The sequence below is a fragment of the Serinus canaria genome, chromosome 6 (assembly GCF_022539315.1).
Source record: "Serinus canaria isolate serCan28SL12 chromosome 6, serCan2020, whole genome shotgun sequence".
NCBI lineage: Eukaryota > Metazoa > Chordata > Aves > Passeriformes > Fringillidae > Serinus > Serinus canaria.
In genome coordinates, this window is record NC_066320.1 from 14,736,328 (window position 1) to 14,757,039 (window position 20,712).

Consider the following 20,712-nt stretch of genomic DNA (forward strand, 5'->3'; position numbering starts at 1 on the left):
TCCTGCTTCCTATCAAAGGTTTAAAACAGGAACAGAGCTGGGAACCCTAGAATCTTCCTGCAGGTTTGTTCAGTGCAGATATGAAGTTCAGAAACATGTTAAACATGACCTTTCCTGTCTTATTTCCCAAAGCAATAATGATGCAAAATTCAATAAAAATCATCATTCATAGTTTTGAAAAGTCTTTTCTACCATTCTCCTACAAAGTTAGGGTTGTGACTTGTCCAGTGTACAGAGCAGAAGTCTGCTCTGTGTGTGGATTTTGTCCACTGTGTTGTTAGGTGCTGCCCTTCTCCTAAATTTTCTTTGTTAGGCAGTCAAAATATGGGCCTCTTTTCTGGATTTGTCACCACTTGATCTGTATTTTTTTCTTAGGTGTTTTTAAGCTAACTGTACAAAAGAAGTTCTTGAATATCTTTAGTTCATAGTTGGAACTGAGCACTTCTGGTTGGTCATTGTGCCCCAGCTCATGGCAGCCCATTGCTGGGAAGAACTGCATGCACTTAGGTCTAGAATAATAAAACCACATGTTTTAAGAGAGGTTGGTAGTAGCCCAAGAGCCAGAGCCAAAATATTTTTCTGATTTCTGCCTTTGTATCCTCTGCTGAATGCTTCAGAGTTAATTTCTTTGAGGGAATTTATAGCAATGGTGAAATGCTGTCCTCAGCATCTATCAGAATTATTGCTTTTTCAGGTTTTTCCTACTTCAGACTTCTTCTCCAAAATATGCTTGCACCTGAATTCTTCTTATTTTAACTTCTATCCATTGGCTTTTCTCAGCACAAACCCACAATTTTGTCCTTATTTAAAATGGGGAGAAAATGGTATAGAAATCTCCTGTGAATTAGAAGAATTTCTTTTGACCCAGTTGAATTTTATTTCCTTTGACAAGTGGTCTGTCCTCCTCTTACCTCTGAGTTGTGGGAGTAATTTTGATGGATGTGTATAAGAAAAGGGCTCCAGTTTGTGTGCCCTTAAATGATGGTTACTGCTGAGGTGTGAAGTGGGGCAAAGAAGAAAGAAGGATGCTGTGCTTCTGTGTCCAGCCCAGCTGGATTATCCCACAACACTCATAGTGAGCCTTTGTGGGAAACAGGGAGTGTGGATCACATCTGCAGACTTAATACTGCACTTGTTGTCTTCGTGGCATCAGCCACAGCTTCAGGTTCACTCATTCCTCATTTTAACATACTAGTCTTGATTACAAAGCCTTCAGTATTTCCCCCTGCTGCCATTTGGAATGTTTTCCTACCACCTTTTTCTTAACAAGAGATTTGAATTGCTTCCTTAGTGAACAAGAAAAAAACTGTAGGCTGTGTTTTGCTGTAAACAGCAGATTTCCTTGTTTTCATTTGGCTGCAGGCATCCAGACTGCCTTTGCATTTGGGACAGTAAGGATGTAATGTGCAAAGAATAGCTAAAATGCAGGGGATTCTCCAGTGTTTTGGCCGTGATTGCTGCCCTGTGGATGCTTAGTAGTATCCAAGTGGGATGCTCCCATGCATGGCTGGCTGTTTAAATCTGCTGCCCTGCAATTTCTACTGCTGAAGGACTGTTTCTGGTGCAGAGGGGATGCTGTGGGGAAGGTGGAGTAGAGGAAAAGAGACCTTGTAGTAAGAGTTATGCTTTGAGACTTTCTCGGTTACTGAGCAGCTTTTCCTTGGAAGTGTCATGGGGCTGTCTGAGAGGACAGCAAGTTGCTGAGCTTCCTAAGAGGTCAAACAATAATATTCTTGGACTTATACCTTTAACCTGCTCTCCTTCTACCCTGCCAAAAGGAAAAAAAAACCCACCAACCAGCCAACAAAAATCCCTTAAACAGACTATCAGCTGAAGTGAGTTCATGCTACAAAATTTGAGCCTTTAAGCTGCAAGTTACCATTTGTTATTTCTAGTCTCTGTACTGTTAGAGATTTAGGTGAGTGACCATGCATGTTTGCCTGATGGAATGCTCTCCAAAACCCCAGACAGTCCACCTTTTCATTTCTCATTCTGATTTTCACAGTTAATTATTTCACTATTATTTATATCTGCATATTTTCTTTTACTGACACCTCTTCCTATAGCTTTTCCTCTGGTTTTAAGAAAACCATTTCTCCATAATCCATCTCAATTTGGGAATGGAGTAATAATTGCATTTTTTTCCTTGCCAGGGGATATATTTATTTTGTATGTCTCTCTGGTCTGTGCTAGAGACATATTTGGATTCTGTTATTCATCTATTTAGCTGTGAGATTTATCTGTATGCAAGCAATCCCTTAAAAAAATAAATAGTGGGATGAGGGCCAGATTCTGTGCACTCAAAGGTACTGCAGAAATCAGAGGAGGATTCCCCTACGTTCTGCCTTCCCCCCCACACTGAGGAATGGAGAGAGCCTCCTTTGGGCTCCCTCTGCCCAGGCCTGATGGCAGCAGAGGGTGGCTGCACTCTGGTCAAATCCTGCAGGCAGCAGGCGGCCTTTGGAGCAGAGCCTGTGGCTGTGCCGAGGGCTCGTGGCTGTCCTGGGCAATGAGGCACAATCTGAGACCATCAGACTCACACAGCAAGGTTTGGGAGTGGCAGGCACAACAACTGCCTGCAGGGATTCATCCCTGATGGCAGAAATGCCAAGATGCAGAGCATTGTATGAGAGAGCTAAAATTTGTCATGGCCACTATCTGTATTTTATTAATTTTAATAAAATGATTGTTCTCTGCTTATTTTCTTTGAGACACCAGTGAAGTTGGCTTGTTATTATTTTGCGTGTTTTTAGAAAAAGCTCTCATATAGTACTAGTGGTTATCAGAAGTACTTTGCTTATCTGCTATGTGGCTAATAGGAAATTATTAATAACAATTCTGGATGGTTGTGATTGCACTGTTATCAGGAGAGCAGGAAATATTCCTGTGAATTCACTCATTTGGCTCATCTAATGTTTAAGTAGGGCATTCTAGATGTTATGTATTGTGTGCTGAACTTCAGCTTTTCAATACAGACATTATAAAATCAAAGGAAAAATAGCATTTATTTGGCACTGAAGTGTTTTTTAAAAATACTTTGTGGGTTTTTTTCTTTTTTACTTCTGCCGAAAGACAGGTTTCTTAACAGGAAAGGTACTGTTCTCCCTGCACCTCCTCTCTAGGCTGTGAATATCTGTGCATAAGGGAATTTCCCAACTGGGCACTACCTTAGCCTCATTTTGTAGGGCTGGAGAGTCAAAAAGGTTACAGTAATAACAATGGTGAGAGGGACAGGAAATCCACCTCTGTGCTTGTGGGCCTTTTCATACTTCCTTAGCACTGTTCCTTGCCTTTCTTTGCAGAGCCTGCAGCAGCTTGGTTCTCCCTGAACCTGAACAGAGTGTTAACAAATCCTCCTTCTCTCCCATTTTCCAAAGCTTTGGAATTGCAGGTGGTGTAAAATGCTGTGTGCCTGGGGAGTTTACAGCATGCTGGTGTATGTCCAGCATACCCTGACTTCATCGTGTCAGATTTGGGAGAGGAGGGAAGGAGAGCACGTTTCTGAGGGGCTGGGGAACAGCAGCCTGCTGTGTCCTGTTAGCTAACTGTCCTGCTGCTGCTGGTTACTGCTCTGACAAAGCTGGGCATTAGCTGCTGGGACAGATGATTTCTAGAGGATTATTTGCATTACACAATTTAATGCTTTTTAATAGCAAATTTTTAATTAAAAGGAGAGTCCTTTAGGAGACAGCCTGAGCAGCTGCAACTGAATTTTGCGTGTTTAATGTAATTAGAGAAACAGCTGGGGTGGGAGCTGAGCACCCAGCTCACAGGCAGTCACAGGTTGGTGGTGGCTCCTTGTGGGACAGACATCCTGAGTGATGTGAAGCATGCAGGAAGTGTCCTGGCACACAGCCAGGCTTGGAGATGGTGGGACAGTTCCCGTCTTGGCTGCCCAGGCTGGTGAGCAGCTGGGGAAAGCAGGGAGTGTGGGTGGTAGCCATCTGCCTCAGTTCACTTGTCACTTGTGCTGCCATGGACAATTGTGCTCAGTTTGCAGTCTGTTGGGCCACGTGTATTTGTAATAGTTTCAGTACCTCCTGGCACATTGCAGAGTACCCATGGAAGAGGACATCAGGTAGATTTTACCCTCCAGTTTTATTCTGCTGCCCCTGGTATGCAGAGTGGCATGAAATAAACCCTTGCAGCATCTCTTACCTCCTCCCTTTCTCCATGACACAGGCAAATGTCTGATGTCTGGTTGAAAGTTGCTGAAAAGTGAAGCTGTGGTTTTTCCTAATGAGTGGCTGATGTTTAAATAACATGGTTCAGGCCAGAAGATCCCAGAGCACTTTTGAGTTTGCACTACTAAGGCTGCAGGGAAGAGTTCCTGTGTTGCAATTACCATGACCCAGGAGACAATCATAAACCTCTGCATTGTCTTTTATTGGCTCTGCAACACTGGCAACTTAATTTGAGAGCCCTAAATATTGCATTATGCACTCAATGTGTGTTGGTGCAGAGGTAGTTGGCTGATACTGTCCTTTATGTGCCCATAGTATCAAAATGCTTTACATTTTGGAGCACCAGTGAACCTAGATTTAGCAGACAAGATTACCTGTAGCTTGAACTCTTTCCCTAAGCACAGGCAAAGACCACTGATATGGAGGAGTAAGCAGATTTCATCCCATGCTACTTTTTCCTAAGCAGAGAGGAGTGATTGCTGCATCGAGATACTGGGAATTGTCCTGTGAAGTGCTACTTCTGTACTTGCTTTTTTGTTGCAACTTTGGAAACTTCTTTGCTTTAAGATACTTACTTGCAACAGGTTGCCAGAAATCACCCTGTGTTAACAAGAGCCTGCCTGCCCCAGCCATGGGCTAAGCCCCTGTGCAGCCCTGCTCTGCTATTTCCTGTGGATATGGGATACAGGGAATGTTCATCCTGGGGCTTATGTGGCAGGCATAAATCCTTCTGGCCTGTTGTGCTTGACGTAAGAGTAAAAAGATAATAATATTCAGCACACTGGACAGAGTGAAAAGGAGATGTGGGTCAAAACTAGGCTAGGCATATTCTGTGTTTGTAACCCCAATACCAATTAGCCTTATAGATATTTTAAAGATGAGATGCTTGTTGCTTTTCAATGTCTTATGTTTTTGTAGTTTGGGTGGATTTTTACAAAATTTGATCGCTCTTTTCTGTTTTCTTCATTATTCACTTCAACTTTTGCATTCACAGAGCCTTGCTTTGCGTGACTCAGCAGCAATTTGCATTTGTTGTTAGGCTGGTGCAGTTTGTTATGAAGGAGATTTTCCTCTTATGTTCAGTTGGTTTGTATCACACTCAGGCATCAGAGAGCTGAGGCTGTCTGTACTAGGTCATTTTATTCAGGCATGGAATGGAAACCATATGGCATGACTGTTACTGCATTGCTGTTTTTCATGAAAATGCCTAATTTTCTCTTGTTACTATAATAGCTTATCAGTATTATTTCTTTCTAAAATAGAAAAGATAAGTGCACAAGGATTTTGGAACACTTTGAAGAAGCAGCTTGAAGTTCTGTTCTTGAGGCAAGATTTCCAGTGAGACTCTGAAGACAGCAGGCAGGGAAAAGTAATATTCACAGCAGATGTTCTTAGAAAGTGCTTGAACTCCAGTCCACAGCTGCTGTTAGGTTCAGTAACCACAGCACGTCCCTTGAGCCACTCAGTGTGGTATCAGGCTCTTTGCAAATGCCCTGGATTGTGTTAGGGCCACGGACCTTGCACACACACCCACACAAGACAGAAAAAGACTTGCCCTAACTTGCAGGGTGTGCTCAAAATCTGAGGTTTTGGGGAAAGGGAGCCATTTGGTATTTTTGTTTTTCTGTTGTTAGTTACTTTTCCAAAAGACCAGTGTTGTGGGAGGTGCTCCCTGTACAGGTAAAATCAGTTTACATAGGATAAGGCTGGAGAGAAGACTGAGGGAGGAAAAGGATGCTTTAGAGCAGTTAGCTAGGTTGTGTCTTGTGTGTGTCTCACAGCTCTTTAAAAGTGCAGTTACCTGTGTGCATTTATAATTGGAGGGACACCTTTGAGTAACAGACCCTTGGTGGAGTACCACTGCAGTGCCAGATTCAGGAGATACTTTAAAAAAACCATTAGGCTTTCTTTGTGGCTTGCTGAAAAGATTGTTTCATCAAGATGCTATATTGAAACCACTGCTTATTCCTCCCAGAATCTATGTACTTCTTGGCAATATCACCCGAGTGGTCATGTACACTTTCTCCTGACTGAGCAGCTGGTTTTGTTGGAAATCTTTCTACCTACCAGTCTGTAATTGATGCTGCTCCTTTGGACAGCATTTGTTCTGGCAGTGCTTACTAGTGCTCTGTGATTTTTTAAGTATTATTTCAAAAGTTATCTGTAAGACTTGTCAGTCTTACAAAATTAGATGTGCTTGTGAACTCTACAAAACCTCTTAATTTTTTTTTATGTGGATGGGACCTTTTTTAATTTCTCCTGAATAGAACTTTGGGTGAAGTCTTTCACCATATCCTGTAATTGATTTAGTGCCTTGTTGTCTGACTGGCTTCATTTTTCTTTCCTACTCCCCTCTCTGTCTGCTCTTGTGAACCTAACCATTGTAGTACATTCATCAGAGATCTTTGAATGGGAAGAGTCATCAGGTGACTCCAGCTGTGAGTGGTGTTGGCAGGGTCTAATTTCCTAAATCTAAAAGAATCCCTGTGTTAAAAGGGTTTGGCTAGGAAGGAAATACAGTTTGAATTGCTGCTTCTTGGTAACAGAATCAGCTAATAGAAATAATCCACCTCATCTTCTGGTGAATAAAGTGAGATGAGCTTCCTTGGCAAATCTGACCTCTTTTTAGTTTGGTTGTATTTTGAAAGACACTCTGTTATTGTTGTGCAACTTCCCTCTTGCTGCAGCTTGAGACTCCTTTTGTGATGTGTGTATATGTCTAGCCTACCCTGCTAGACACATGCATCACTGGTCTCCTGATGAGAGAAAAAAAAAAGTACTGTAATACTTTTGAAGAAAAGTTTAACTGGAGGAAGACTTTTGTTTTTATTTCTCTGTTTTTCTTATTATGGATAATCAGGTTTCAGGAGTACTTTGCTCTCCAGTGTCTCCATATAATTATATTTTTCACTCTCTTGTAACCTCTGTCAACAGGTTATACAGATATGAGCAGCTGTTGTGGGCTCTGCTCAACCACTGTGTTAAAGCTGAACTTATGGTACAAAAGGAGCTGTTAGACAGTGTCAGGACCAGCAGCTTGTGAAGAAATGGGCTCTTCTTTTCATGGGAAGATGTTTGAAAAAGAGGACAGCCCAGTACTTGAGTTGTGCTCTTGGAACTGGCATTTGGGCCATTGGAACTGGGCCATTTGGGAATCTGTGTTTTGCCTTCAGGCAGAAGACATTTGCACAGGTTTTCTTTAAGCAGAGAGGGCTCCACACTGTCTGGATGGTAAAGGTATCAGATCTTTTCTGATGTTTGTGTTTCTTCATGGTGAATACTCACACAATGTGGATCATATTTGTGAATGACCAAAGTGGAGAGGAGGCACTTTTAAAATGTTTTTTGGAGAAACTTTTAAAATGTTTCTTATCATTCAGTTACTTCTGAATATATGCCATTTCATGGACTAGCTGAATAGTTTTGGAAATGGCAGGTCATGTTTTTATGCTAATCATCCCTTAGTTAGGGATGTTAGCACTGTAGTAGAAAGCAGGGCATTTTAAGTTTGCATGTCAGCAGAGTGAACCATGGCCTTAGAGCTGTCCATTGTAGACTCTCTGCTAGTCAGGAAAGCTCTTGTGGCTCTGCAGGAGGGTAGGTAAGCAAAACTTCAGGGTGAAAGGACACTAGGTTTTATTTCTGTCCCGCTGCTGTGTATTGTTTTTGTTTCTTTGCATCAATGTGAAGTTAGGGCTGGAATTGAGACACATGAGAGTTTTGGTATATTCAGAGTTTTATTTTGATCCTTTCTGACTCCCCTCATTGCTGTCTCGCTCCACACTTAAAGCCTGCTATTCTGAGCTGTCACTCATTATTCCTGTGCAAGGTGGTGGTGCCCAGTGTAATTTTTCCTACAGCTTTTCTGGATTTTGCTATTCTACCATTACTCCCTGAGCTTCATTGCCTCAGCAGATGAGGACCCAGGCAGATTTTATTCCAGCATCATTGTGGGCTGTTATGAGGAGGCAGCTCCCTTGTTAAGTTACTGACCTGTGTCCTGTCTTCAAGGCCTTCTTTTGCTTGCAGCCCTAGGGTGGTGCACAACGTCAGTATTTATGAACTGTCTCTGTCGTCCTGTCATGATTTCTCACCTAAGGACACAAGTGGTGTTTTTTACTGTCCTTGAAGGCTCTTTTTGCTGCCTCTGCCAGTCTCTGCCAGCTGAATAGCTACTTCCTTCCCTTTTCATAATGTAGCTGACAAAATTGCTTTCCTTGGGACAAAGGAATAGTACCAATCGGCTCATTTGTGTTTTATTTTCTGATGTAATTTGCTGTCCAAGTCTTTGCATCAAAGTTTATCATTCACCGTTTCTCACTTCTACCTTCCAACATGTTTACATGTCTTTTTCAAGGCCACTGTTCTCAGCATGCTGGTGGCTGTACTCCTCCATTGTGATATCACTCATGCCACTCTCCTCTGTGCTTAGTGGTTCTTGCAGTGATTTGGTGACCATTCAGGTGCCAGAGGAAAGAGAACACTTCTTCATGCCCACTGTGCATCACCAAACATGACCTTTCCTTGAAGTTTCTCCATCTGTTCATAATGTCTCTCGGCAGACTTTTGCCTGTGTTCTGGCTTTCAGCTCTTGTTGATGTGCTTTTGTCCTCAAGCAGTCTTCACTGGAGTGAAAACTGCCTTGCACTAGAAATCTAAGTGTCTTTTTCAGCTGCTTTCCATCCTGTTTCCAATCTTGAATGGAAGTCTTCTCTCCTAGGAAATACCTTTCTTCTCACTTGTGTTTTTGTAATTCTGCCTCTGCCAAGCACTTGGGGGGCAAGTTTTCTTGTAAACACAAATTTTTGTTACAATAAAGTTATTACAAACCCAACTAAAACTGCTTACTTGGAAGAATTTTTTGTTTGCAGCAAGTGATTTACGGGACATAGTTGGTCAGGGTGATGTGTCTGTTCTCATGCATTAGGAACAGCATGTTGCACCTGAATGCTACACTGGCTTGTTCACAGCATTTTGCTGGATGAAGTGCTCCTGTCAAACCCCTGCAGTTAGATATGCAGTAGAAATGCTAAGGAAAGGAAACTGGCCAAGGGACCAGGTCAGAGAGCTTTTAGATAAAGGGATAAAAAAAAGGTAATCAGCAGGCAAAAAGAACAAGGAAAGAATGAAATCCTCTGAGGAAGGTTACTCGCAGTGGTCTCTGCACATCTGTGCTACTCTCTCTTCTGGGTTTGAGTGTGTTTGCATGCACATGGAAGGGTGCCTGAACAAAGGAGAGTTGCAAGGAGGAGTAAAGAAGAACACTGACAACATGTGCAAAAGCTGTTCCATATGTGCCCAGCGCTAGTTTGAAGCCTTCCCAAGACAGTGATGATGGTAGCTGATGTCATGCATGGACAAGAGGTGTAAACTGACTTCTTGTTACTGACAGAGAGAAAATCATGATGCTGGGAAAATAAAGGAAGGTCACCTGTGCTTTATGTGGAAGAGAATGGAAGATAGGGAAGGGAGGCATAGGTACCATTGAAGTGACAGAGCAGGATAATGAGATTTTTCTTGTAACGATGAGAATGGTCAACAGTACTTTGGTCAATACTCAATTACAAGGTGTTAAAGTGACTGAGACCCAGTCTTGTCTCAGCTAGTTGCTTTTCTTGGGTGAATCAATAGGCAAAGATTATAGAGGGTCACATGAAGAAGACATCTTGTTCTAGTCGGGATGTGAAGGCTTAGGAATTGAGTGAAAGAGAATTGGTAACTTGTGACTGATTGGCAGGAAAAGAGTGATGTTCTCCAGCAGAGGAAAAAAGCAAAAGGTATGGTTTCTGTAGCCATATGAAGTTTCTCCTCTTGGGTTAATAGTGCCTAGGTATACGAGAATGGTCAAATAAATGGAGATTTTGATTCAGACAAGAGGAAATGGCACTGTGCTGAATGCATAGATACAATAGTTATTGCCCGTGTGTAACATGGGTAAAGGAGAACAGGACCTCAGAGATCCCAGAATATCAGGGGATAGTGGCCCATCATGAGCCTGGGACATGGAATGGTAAAAGATGAAAGTTAATTTAGGTAATAGCAGCAAAATTAAGGAGGGATAGCTGAAGGTGGATGAAATTTTGAGAAGCAGAATGTGATCAAATATGTCTTTGGAAACAAGCAGGTCAGAAAAATGAAACAAGAAACTGCTTCTGAATTTTGGGTAAGGATTTGCAGTGTAAGTCAGAATGAAGTGAGGAAGAAGAAATAACAGAAGAGAACATAGTTAAGCTTTACAGATAAATGGCAGATAGGAGACTAATGGTTCTGACATGCCAGTAGAGTCAGAAGTCAGTTTATGGATTGAGGGACTTGGAAAAAGGTTTGTTTTAGGAAATAATGGATTGGGAGAGATGCCAAAATATGAGCATGTAGGAAAAAGTTGGCAGATGTGAAACAGGGTACTGATACATTAGAGAGGAAGAATGAACAGGAGGTCAAAAATACTCAGAGCTTGTTTGGATGCCGGAGAGGGGTGAATGTATGTACAGGACACCCATCTGTTCCCTTGAGATAACAGAAGAAAATAGGTCACTAAGGGAGCACACAGAGTAAAGGGCATGGGGAATTAATAGACTGAGTGGGTTGAGGGAGAACTTGGTTGTGTGCATGAGTTTGATTTGTGAAGTGTCATATTTGCTACATGCTCTGTAAATCTCCAATTCTTGATTATTTTTGCAGTGCGACTCCATGACAGTATTTCAGAAGAAGGTTTCCATTACCTCGTCTTTGATCTGTAAGTGTCTGTCTCTGATGCTTCACCAGTGATGCAGGCACGTTGGTAGTTGACTAAGAGTGGAATAAAAAGCACCTGCATTAGTATCATTCTCCCTTTCTCTTTTGAGACCTGTAAATACCTCTGGCCTATATGACAAAAATCCATTGACTGTGTGGTGGGGACAGACCAGGAAAGCTCCTGGCTTCTGGCACCAGGTGTAAGTGTGGGATGGCAAAGAATGTCTATCCTTTGTGTGGAGACTGATTTTTGTCTCTGAGGCAGCCCATCAGGGGTCAGAGGAGGGCTGTCCTTCCCAAGCTCAGCATCCACTATGCTCAGCAGAGGTGTGTGGGCAATTTGTGCACAGTGTGTCAACAGTGTCTTGTACCCTGCTGGTGCAAAGGCTGTCCAAGGGCTCAGTCATGTGGTTATAGCAGTGCTGGTGCCATGGTGGTGGAGCTCTGCCTGGTTCCCCTGTAAGGCAGTATCCCATGCAGGCTCTGGGAAGGGACCCAGGTGGGTGGCCATATGCACCCTTTAACTGCACAAGCATGGACTCTCTAACATCCTTTGTTCTTTTGCATTCCAGGGTTACTGGTGGGGAGCTCTTTGAAGATATTGTTGCTAGAGAATACTACAGTGAAGCAGATGCCAGGTAAGACTGTTTCCAGACCCTTGCACGTGTGTTCCATGTACATTTACAAGTGGAATGAGTTTCCTGACTGCTGATCTGTGTGTGGCTTTGTTCTAACACTCTTGCCCCTTGTCTGGATAAAACAAATCCTCTTTCTGCTCTTAGCATGAACTTAGTTGTCACCAGACAGCCTGACTCAGTACAGTTCTAGCCTTTGCCCACTTGGAGACATTGCTGTCTCTGCCACTTGCAGATGCTGTGCTCTTTGCTGGGAGAGCCAGTGCTAGCAGCTTTGTTGTACCTGGCCCTTTTGGTGACAGTATGTCCTTACTGAGCAAACATAAAGGAGAGCTGTGAGGGTGCTTCCTGCTTGGCCTTCTTCTTCTAGCAGGGTTTCCAGTGATGTGCCACTGCAGTTGGGCAGATCCATTCAATCTGCCTGTGTCTAGGTAATGGTTTACAGGACAGTGAGGAGAGGAGGCTTTGAAGGCTGTGTTTCTGTGGAAGCCCTCTCTGACTCTCAGTTGGTCAGTGCAGTGACAGAAGGTACACCATGAGTGAGCAACCTTCATATTTTAATGTAAAAAGATTAAGAGTTATGCCCTTCTGTTCCTGAATGTGCCCTCCTCTCCCACATGTGAGTTTCTTGAAGTGGCCCATGCATGTCCCTGTTCATACAGGGTGGATGTTACATGCAGCAGTAGCTGAGGGTGTTGTCTGACCCATCCATCTGCTGGACCTGCAGCATCTGGAATCAAAGCTGGGATTAGGCCACTCCTGCTCTGCTTTTGCATGGCCTCGGAATGGCCCAATGGTGATACTTCACCCTGCAGACTGAACACCCATTCATGTTCCTATCCCATACTAACCTTTGCTGAAGCAGAAATCGGGGGAGCCATGAGAAGAGAGGAGTAAGAAGGAAGTAGTGGGTACTGTGGCAGGTTGAGTTTGGTAGGCAGTACTTTGAGGACAATGATACTGAGTGCAGGGAGTGAAAAAGAGTGTGACCTGGGGTGCTGGTGTAGGTACTGCTAATGGAGTCTGCAGGCACTTAGTTGCTTTCCCTGTGGTTCACTTACAGTGTGTCTTCTGGTCATTGCAGGCTTTCAAATGAGGCACTGCCCTGCGTGCTCTGCCAGGAGCCATCTGGTGATTGGGAAGGCCAGTGAACTCATCAGCTCTGCTGGAGCTCCTGGCAGAGAGGTCTGAGAGCCCCATAGATGTTTTCAGTGGGGTGTACAGATCTTGTAGGCAGAGCGTCTCAGATCAATCATATCTCTCTGCCTTGAAGCTGGGAAGTTTTGAGGTTATCAGTCACAGTCCTTCCCCTGTTCCTCTTGCCAGTGCCTGTTCCCTGAAGTGCTCAAAAGCTGTCAGTGACTGACACTGCTCAGGAAAATTATGGCAGGGTCAGGGGAGAAGGAGGACTGTCTGTTGCTCTGTGAGCCCTCCTTAGGGTGCTCAGTCCTCTGACTGTCAGCTGGTCAGGTCTCCAAGTGCCCACAAGATGACAGAGTGAAACTCCTCCCTTTCTCTCCCCATGCTGTGCTGAATTCCAGAGCAGTCTGAGAGAGCGAGGGAGCGAGGTCTGTGCCAATCTGCCGTGTTTGGCTCGCCTGGGACACCTCACACTTTTGCCATTTTTGGCCAGAAAATCTCTCTCGCTCAGACTCAGCTCTGTTCTAATTATACATTTTTGTTTTGGGAGCAGGGAGATTTTCATGGATTCCGACCCCGAGGATCGTACTGCCAGCTCCAGAGGGCGGGGGATAGAAAATACACAGTGCTGTACCTCCTCTCCTCTTCCTCTCCTCGCCCTCTTCCCATCTTTTCCTGTAGCCTTTTTTTCTTTCCTCAAATATTTCACTCATTTCAAATTTGTTCCTCTGAGATTTGTAGAAGTCAGTAAAGGGTCTGAGAGATCCTACAGTGAGGACATAGACCTCTCTGAGTTGTCCACATCTGTGTGCTTCCTGCCCAGCCATAGCTGTCAAAATCCCTATTCCGTTGCACATTCACCCTTGGGAGCCAAGTAAATGTTTAGTGGAAGAGATGGTTCCAACCTGGAATCTCACCCATGGGTGGGTTGTGCTGTTGTTATGTGACAGGTGTAAATAACATCTAACATCTTCTTTTTGTCCCTGTGCTTTACAGCAGTGGGAATGGCAGAGACAGGGTTTTCTGCAAGCTGGGGGAGTGCAGCACGCTACACTTAACGGAATGAGTCTGCTTTTCAGATTACTAACCCCTTAAGTGGGATCTGTACTTAAAAGGCACCCAGCAAGCGGGTGTGTGTGCACATTGTGTATATAAAGTGCTTGAGATGCTGCTCTGAAAGCTTTGCAAACTGGCAGGCAGCCAGGCGTCGTCATCCTGAATTTTCTGGGGGAGGCTGCTGCTCTCCCAAAGTTTATTCTTTGCTCAGGACTAGTCCAGTGGAATGTTTCCTGGAGTGATTTGGTCTTGCTTGCACAATTTTGGCTGCTGTTTGAAGATACTCAGATACTTGGGTTGTTCTGTGTGGGGTGGGCACTGTTGGCTGAAGGAACAACTGAGAGGCTTAGTATGATGGGAAGGGAAGGAAGGAAGTGATGGAAGGTAGGAGAGAGGCTTTGTAATCCCGCTACAGAAAGGATGTTTGGCATCCTGTTGCTAGGGGGGCTGGGGTTGTACAGCTGTGATGGTGCTGAGCTGTGGCATCCACTGGTCATGAGGAAGACATTCAGCAGGAGTTCTTGAATGCCCCATAGTACAAATATAAAATTTAGGGAAGTAGTTCTGGGATGAGATGAGATGTTAAATGTGTGTGTGTAACTTTGTGTGTCTCTCCCTTTTATCTTTCAGCCACTGTATTCATCAGATACTGGAGAGTGTGAATCACATTCACCAGCATGATATTGTGCACAGGGACTTGAAGGTAATGTTTCCTCTGTGCTGTAGTCTGAGGAGAGCAGCCAGGGAATCATTGGACAGGAATATTGTGTTGTCAGCTGGCAGGGATTTTTGTGTGGGTTTTTTTGGGGTTTGGTTGTTGTTTTGTTGTGGGTTTTTTTACTTTAACTGGGTTCAGGGGTTCCTGAAGCACAACTTCGCTCCTTCAGAGTTTTCTAGAGGGCTAGAGGGTGTGATGAACTCCCAAGGAAGTTTTCAATCTTTGTGAACCTTGACAGCTCTCAGCCTCTCTGAGGCAGCTCCAGGATGTGAATCTTGGAGAGAAGTATGCTTCCAGAGAAACTTGGGTAGGATTCATTATAATGAAGGACACTTTCTAGTTTGTGATTGAAGAGATCTCTAGAGACCTGGAGCAATCTTTGTTCAATCTGCCAGGATGAGTTTGTCTGCACAGAGCATGTATATTTTTATTCTGCAGTGTTGCCAAATACATGCCTCTGTACTAGGGCAGAGATGTTCAACAAGAATTTTTTGTGTTATTTTTTTCTTCTCTCATCAGTAGAAGCACTTTTAATCTAAAACCAAAGCTGCTGGCCAGTTAAAGACTGGATGAATCAATCATTTGACACATTATAACACATTTATAGCCCCTAAGCCTCCGCAGTAGAGTCACCTAAACTCGCCAAACTGGGCAGCTGTGCTGGGAGCTGGGCAGGCTCCAGAATGAAGAGATTTGTGCAGGAAAGTCTGCGTGCCCTGGAGCCTTCTCTGTCTAAAGTGGCAATGGTGATGGTCACCAACAGTCCAGTTAAATTAATGCAGGATGACACCTGCTGCCAGTGTTGGTTTGGGCTTGTTAAACAATGTATGAGGGGGAAGGTAGAAAAATATTTTGCAGAGAGCCAGGTAAAAGCACATTGCAAGCTTGGTGGCAGTGTTCCTCTGGTGTTTTGATCTGGTGGAGATCTGTGTTTCTGACAAACTCCCATGCAACACTTTTGACCTTCTGTTTCACTACACTGTGAAAAAATGCAAATGATCTACTGTGGACTGTGGCTGCTCCTGATTAGACCCAACACCAGCTCCTGAGAGAGCAGCATCCCAGAGGCACTAGTGTCCAAAATTAGGGAGTCTGTGAAAATCAGTAATGTTTTCCAGTACACAACAAGTTTTCATTGTGTTCAAATATAATCCGGTTTCCTTCCAAAAGTTTTGTTTGTAGGAAAGCTAGCAACTTGTTCAGAATTTATCAGCTTCTAGACACTCCCTGCTGTAGTTAATATGTTTCTTCTGTTGCTTGCTCTGATTGTCTGAAACTCTCCAGGCCTGAGGAGTAACCATTCCTTTTGGCAATGAAAGTTCCTATGCTTTTTAATATTTTTAATTATTTCATTTTTTAATTTTTTTAATCTTTAGCTTCTCTCCAAAAGCTTGGCCTTCAGGGTCAGTGTGTAATAACTGCAGAGCCTGCTTCAAGTAAAGTTTTGTCTTTTGCACCTCACTCTCATAAGCCTGTATTTTGGCTAACATATTATTAAAAAATGTCAAATATTGAGCTGCCTATAGAGGGACTGTAAGAAATTAGAGAGTGTGTTCACATCCTCACCAAAAAGTATGTGAAACCTGAGACAACCCATATGTTGGCCAACATGCACATGGATAAGCACCGTTAGCCTTAAGGTGTTTGCTTCTAAAATAGAGGTACAAAGTGCTTAACTCGCACAAGTCTGTCTTAAATGTTGCTCTTAGTCAAGCTAAACTAGGTGCAATCTGAAGTTGAGAGGGATTTTCAGAATATTTAATTATCTTCTGCTTTAGGGTCTTGTTTATAGAGGTGAATTTTCATTAGTGTAGCTTAATTACCACAATCTTTTCTTCTTGCCATATAGTGAAAAGCTAGTGGAATCCAAATTTATGGAGACCCAGTTGTCCTTCCTTCCATGCTGCTTATGGCAAGGACTGTGTTGAGGAAGGCTTTTCTCCTTTCATTCAAGGCAGAAGAGGCACATGCCCAGTACTTTGGGACAGATGAGTGAGCAAAGCATCTTGTCAGGCAGAACAGGGGTGAAGAGTTGCTATGGGGTGAAATAGTGAGCAGGCTACAAAAAAGACCCTTATCAGATTTTTGAAACTGAGACAAGCTCCTGTTTCTGGATTTCCAGGTATCCATCCTGCTCAATTAAAAAATCAACTTGATAACGAATTGCATAAAAGATGAGAAGAGGTTAGGATGAGAAACCACCGTTTGACCTGCCTATCTTCCAGTTGATTTTCCTGCAAAGCCATAATAGTCATCAACTTAAAGGCTTTGAGGTTTCAAAGGGTCCCATGAAGCACCAGCTGCTCTGGTGCTTCAGAGGAAGCTGCCAATTCTCAGTCCACTTTTTGGAGCTGTGTAAGGCCTTCTGCTGCAGTCCTCTGCTGGAACACAACAGAATTATGGTTTGAGTGAGATTCATTCAAGGTGAAAATACGAGGGTCAAAAGTCTGTCTCCCTTTCCTGGCACATGGAAAAAGTGACATGGTTGCTTCTTGTATAGGTGATGGCAGCAGTAGCAAGACAGAATATTTTATGCTGCTGTAAATGTGTAGCATGAAAAAATTGCTTACAAGAACACTCACTGCTGTGCTTCTCATGCCAGTTTGAGGCTGAGGCTTTTTCTGTAAGGGATGAAAACTACTGCCTAGCCAGATGATGCCTTCCCACGTTACAGCAGTGTGTTTGGCAGCCCTTGTTAGCATCATATTTACTTTTTCAGTGCCTTGGGGACTGTCTAATGTTCAAGGGGAGAAACATCACTGCAGATTCTATCTCCTGCATTGTCCCTCCCTTCTTCCCACCCCCCCCACCCTCCCCCCACCCCCCGATTCCCTTTCCCCTCCCCCCAGTTATCCTCTTTGAGGAGGGCAGAATAGAATTTTGGCTTAAGTGCTGCAGGAGCTGTACTGCCAGTGCCCTCTGGTGTCAGCATGGGCTGGGTTGGAAGAGGCTCTCTCTCACGGAGGGGCCAGAGGATTTGTGTTAGACTTGACAATTTTCTGCCACTCTAGGTCAAGGCCATTCATTGCTGTTGCTGTGTCTTCATCTGAAAAGGTTTAGTACTGCATGCTAAATTCAGTCAGTGGGTGCAATTTAGTGATGTGACTACTATGTGAGAGGCTTTAACAAGGATGTCAGTCTTTCATTCCTACTCTCTTTTTTTCTTTCTTCTCCTCAGCCTGAGAATTTACTACTAGCGAGTAAATGTAAGGGTGCTGCTGTCAAACTGGCTGACTTCGGACTGGCTATAGAAGTCCAGGGAGAGCAGCAGGCCTGGTTTGGTAAGACTGTTTGAGCTTTCCCAGCTTTGCTCCCCTGTTTTCTGGTGGCTGATTGAGTTGCATCCTCCTGAGTACTTTGTCTCAGTTCTTCCAGCACATTTCTCTGTATTTGGCTGTTTCTTTGCCAAGCATGACAGCCTCTGGGTCTTAGGCTCAAGCCTAGGTGCAATAGAGAAAAAACGAATAAAGAAAGACAGAAGAAATGGCTATGTGTTTCTCTATTTTTCTTCTCAGTTTACAGTAGATGCTAGTGTCAGAGATGAATGCAGCTGCTAAGTTTAGACCCTGATCTGAACTTTCCTACTGCTCAGAAGTGCAGACATCTGGAATTTTGTTCAGTCACTTTACAGAAATGCATTTGACCTAGCCTTCGGCAGGCACATTTGGATCTGACCTTATTTTTGTTTAGCTAAAACATAATTAGAAATTAGACCTTTTCAGGCTAAAAATCAGCTCTGATACTCTGCAATGCTGCAGAGATTCTGGAAAAACAATTCCTTCTCCTGGTCTTCCCATACCACTCGGCAATCAGATGTGTCCCATTTGTGTCTTGTGTTTTCAAACTCCAAGCCATTATATGTAACAATTATATAAGGCCTGGCATACATGTTTGTGCCCAGCTGGTTGACATGGACCCTCTTACTCATCTGTTTTCCTTGCAGTACATAGATGCTGGATCCCATCTGATTTTCTGATTTATTTGGGGGTTTCTTGCCTCTTTTTGTTGGTTTACCAAGAGACAGCTCTAGCAAATAAGAGATGAAGGGTGGGAGAGACAGGTTTTGAAATTTGTTAGTTACCACTAGTGGATTTTGTGATACGGCAAGCTCTCTTCTGCTTGGGTACTGTAAGTACTTCACGTCATCCATTTTCTGGCAGGGTTTGCTGGTACTCCAGGCTACCTCTCCCCTGAAGTCTTAAGAAAAGATCCTTATGGAAAACCGGTGGATATATGGGCATGTGGTAAGATTTGACAAAATGTTTTACATTTAACAACATCATTCCATGTAAAAGAGTGGTTCTTTGTAGCCTGTTGCTGGGAGGGTGCACAGTGCTCCTTCTTGCTGGGTGGAGATATGAAGGCACAATTGAGAATAAGCACCTTGTGTAGATGGAATAAATACTGGAGCCTGAACTCACTTGATTCTGGCTCCCAATCTTTTCCTTGGGCCACGTATCAGATGTTTGAGACTCAAGAGATAGGAGCTGTCTATGCTTTGCAGAGTCAGTTGTTTAGATAACTGTAGCAATTTCCTATTACACTAACTATGTAGAAGATTAAATACTGAAAAGGGATGATTTTTTTTAAAGAAAAGAAGTAAGTGTTAATGTATCTGGGACAGATAAGTTTAAAGATTTGTGATATCAGTGTTGCCTGACATGGACTAAATGGTTCTCTGCAGGCCAGGAGTGTCAGCTTTGTCAGTGTCATTTTTGTCCCAACACCATGCACAGTAAGCATCTAAAAACTGAGTCCCTCCTAAAATGTCCCTTGCTGCCCAGGAACCCTAGGAGATGTGGCTTCATCTTACTCTTAGAGCAGCTGGGAGTTGTGGCTCACCAGCCATAGTAGCCAGAGGAGGGTAGAAGGACATTATACAGCTCATTCTAACTCTTGACACTTGTGTTAAGAGCTGAACATGAAGTGCCAAGGTGAGGTCCAGCAGATGACAGATTTGTACTTTGTTTTGCTATCTCAGAAGGCTAAGTATGATGGCAAATGAATACATGGAGCAATCATTGCCTTGGGGACTGCCAGGAGGGAAGGAAGAGGGGCTGAAGGAATACATGGCATATTAGCCTAACCATAGTGTATCTGTGTCTCTCCCTCCCAGGAGTGATTCTGTACATATTACTAGTGGGGTACCCTCCCTTTTGGGATGAAGATCAGCACAAACTCTATCAGCAGATCAAGGCCGGAGCCTATGACGTAAGGGCACTTTCTTGCTGAGTACCTGCATGGGTGTAGAAGCCATCCAAAACATGGCACTGTCTTACCTGGCATCCTGCAGCAGGCCAAGCTTCTGTGCAAAGTGACGTTTGACGTGCTCATACACCTCATTATCTTCACCGCCTGGGATACAGTCCTGTCTGGGGCTGCTGAAGGGATATGAAGGGAAAGCATCACAGTGGGCACTAGAACATTGGCACGTGTTAGGGAACCGCAGAGGGTGGGAAACGGTGTCTTCTAGTAATGCTGATATTTTTAGTGGAGTGGAGGGAAGATAGAATGAAGGAGCTGGTCTTTGTCAAGGCCTAATAAAAAGTATGGGGATGTATTCTGTAGAATATTAGCTTCAATTATGGTCTTTTAATCCTCTGTGCTGTAGTCCATGGGAAGCATGGAGCCCAGTGAGAAGAATGAATGGTTGGGGGACCATTGGAGGGGTGGCTTTGTGGTGGGGATCAGCATGGTGGATTGGGTTGGAGGCTCTTGTAAAAAGCCAAACAGATCATGGAATGCTTCTTAGAGTGCAGCAAAACTGAGGTGTAAAAAGGGCCTGAAAGAGGAATAGCAAGGAGGTTAGTAGGAGGGAAGCAAAGGTGGAATAAAATATAGTTTGAGTACCACAGCTTTAATGTTGTACATAAATTCTCCCATGTAAGGAGAGGCTTGAGAGGGAAGAAGGAATTCCTGGAAATCCTAGCTCAAAGCCTGTGGGCATGAATATCAAGAGGAAGTTGGGGAGTTCTTTTTGTAGGCTGTCTTGTGGTTTGTATTAAACAAAAATAAAACCCCAAAAGATGAGGGTTCTGCTGGACTGCCTTCTGCCAGTTACCTCCCAGCTTCTGTGCTTGAGACCATGAGAGCAGCTGTGCTGGTGAGAGCAAAGCTCTGCCTGTGTCCTGGCTCTGTGACTTTCCTGAGTGAGAGCAAAGTGATGTCTTTGTACTTGATAGCCTTAAATGGACTTGTGTTCTTCTCTTGCCTTTCTGCCCCTCCAGTTTTTGTGCTGGTGGTT

General features: G+C 43.7%; 1 protein-coding gene across 8 annotated transcripts in view; it reads left to right on the forward strand.

The window, feature by feature from the left end:
• The window catches only part of CAMK2G (calcium/calmodulin dependent protein kinase II gamma), a 119,710-nt gene that overhangs the window by 57,974 nt on the left and 41,024 nt on the right, over positions 1-20,712 (forward strand). For all 8 annotated transcript variants that reach the window (XM_050975938.1, XM_030241016.2, XM_030241017.2 and 5 more), the window contains exons 4-9: positions 10,866-10,920; positions 11,492-11,557; positions 14,381-14,453; positions 17,647-17,749; positions 18,629-18,712; positions 19,585-19,679. In XM_050975938.1, the coding sequence (XP_050831895.1) occupies positions 10,866-10,920; positions 11,492-11,557; positions 14,381-14,453; positions 17,647-17,749; positions 18,629-18,712; positions 19,585-19,679 (476 nt within the window). The remainder of the gene's footprint in view (positions 1-10,865; positions 10,921-11,491; positions 11,558-14,380; positions 14,454-17,646; positions 17,750-18,628; positions 18,713-19,584; positions 19,680-20,712) is intronic.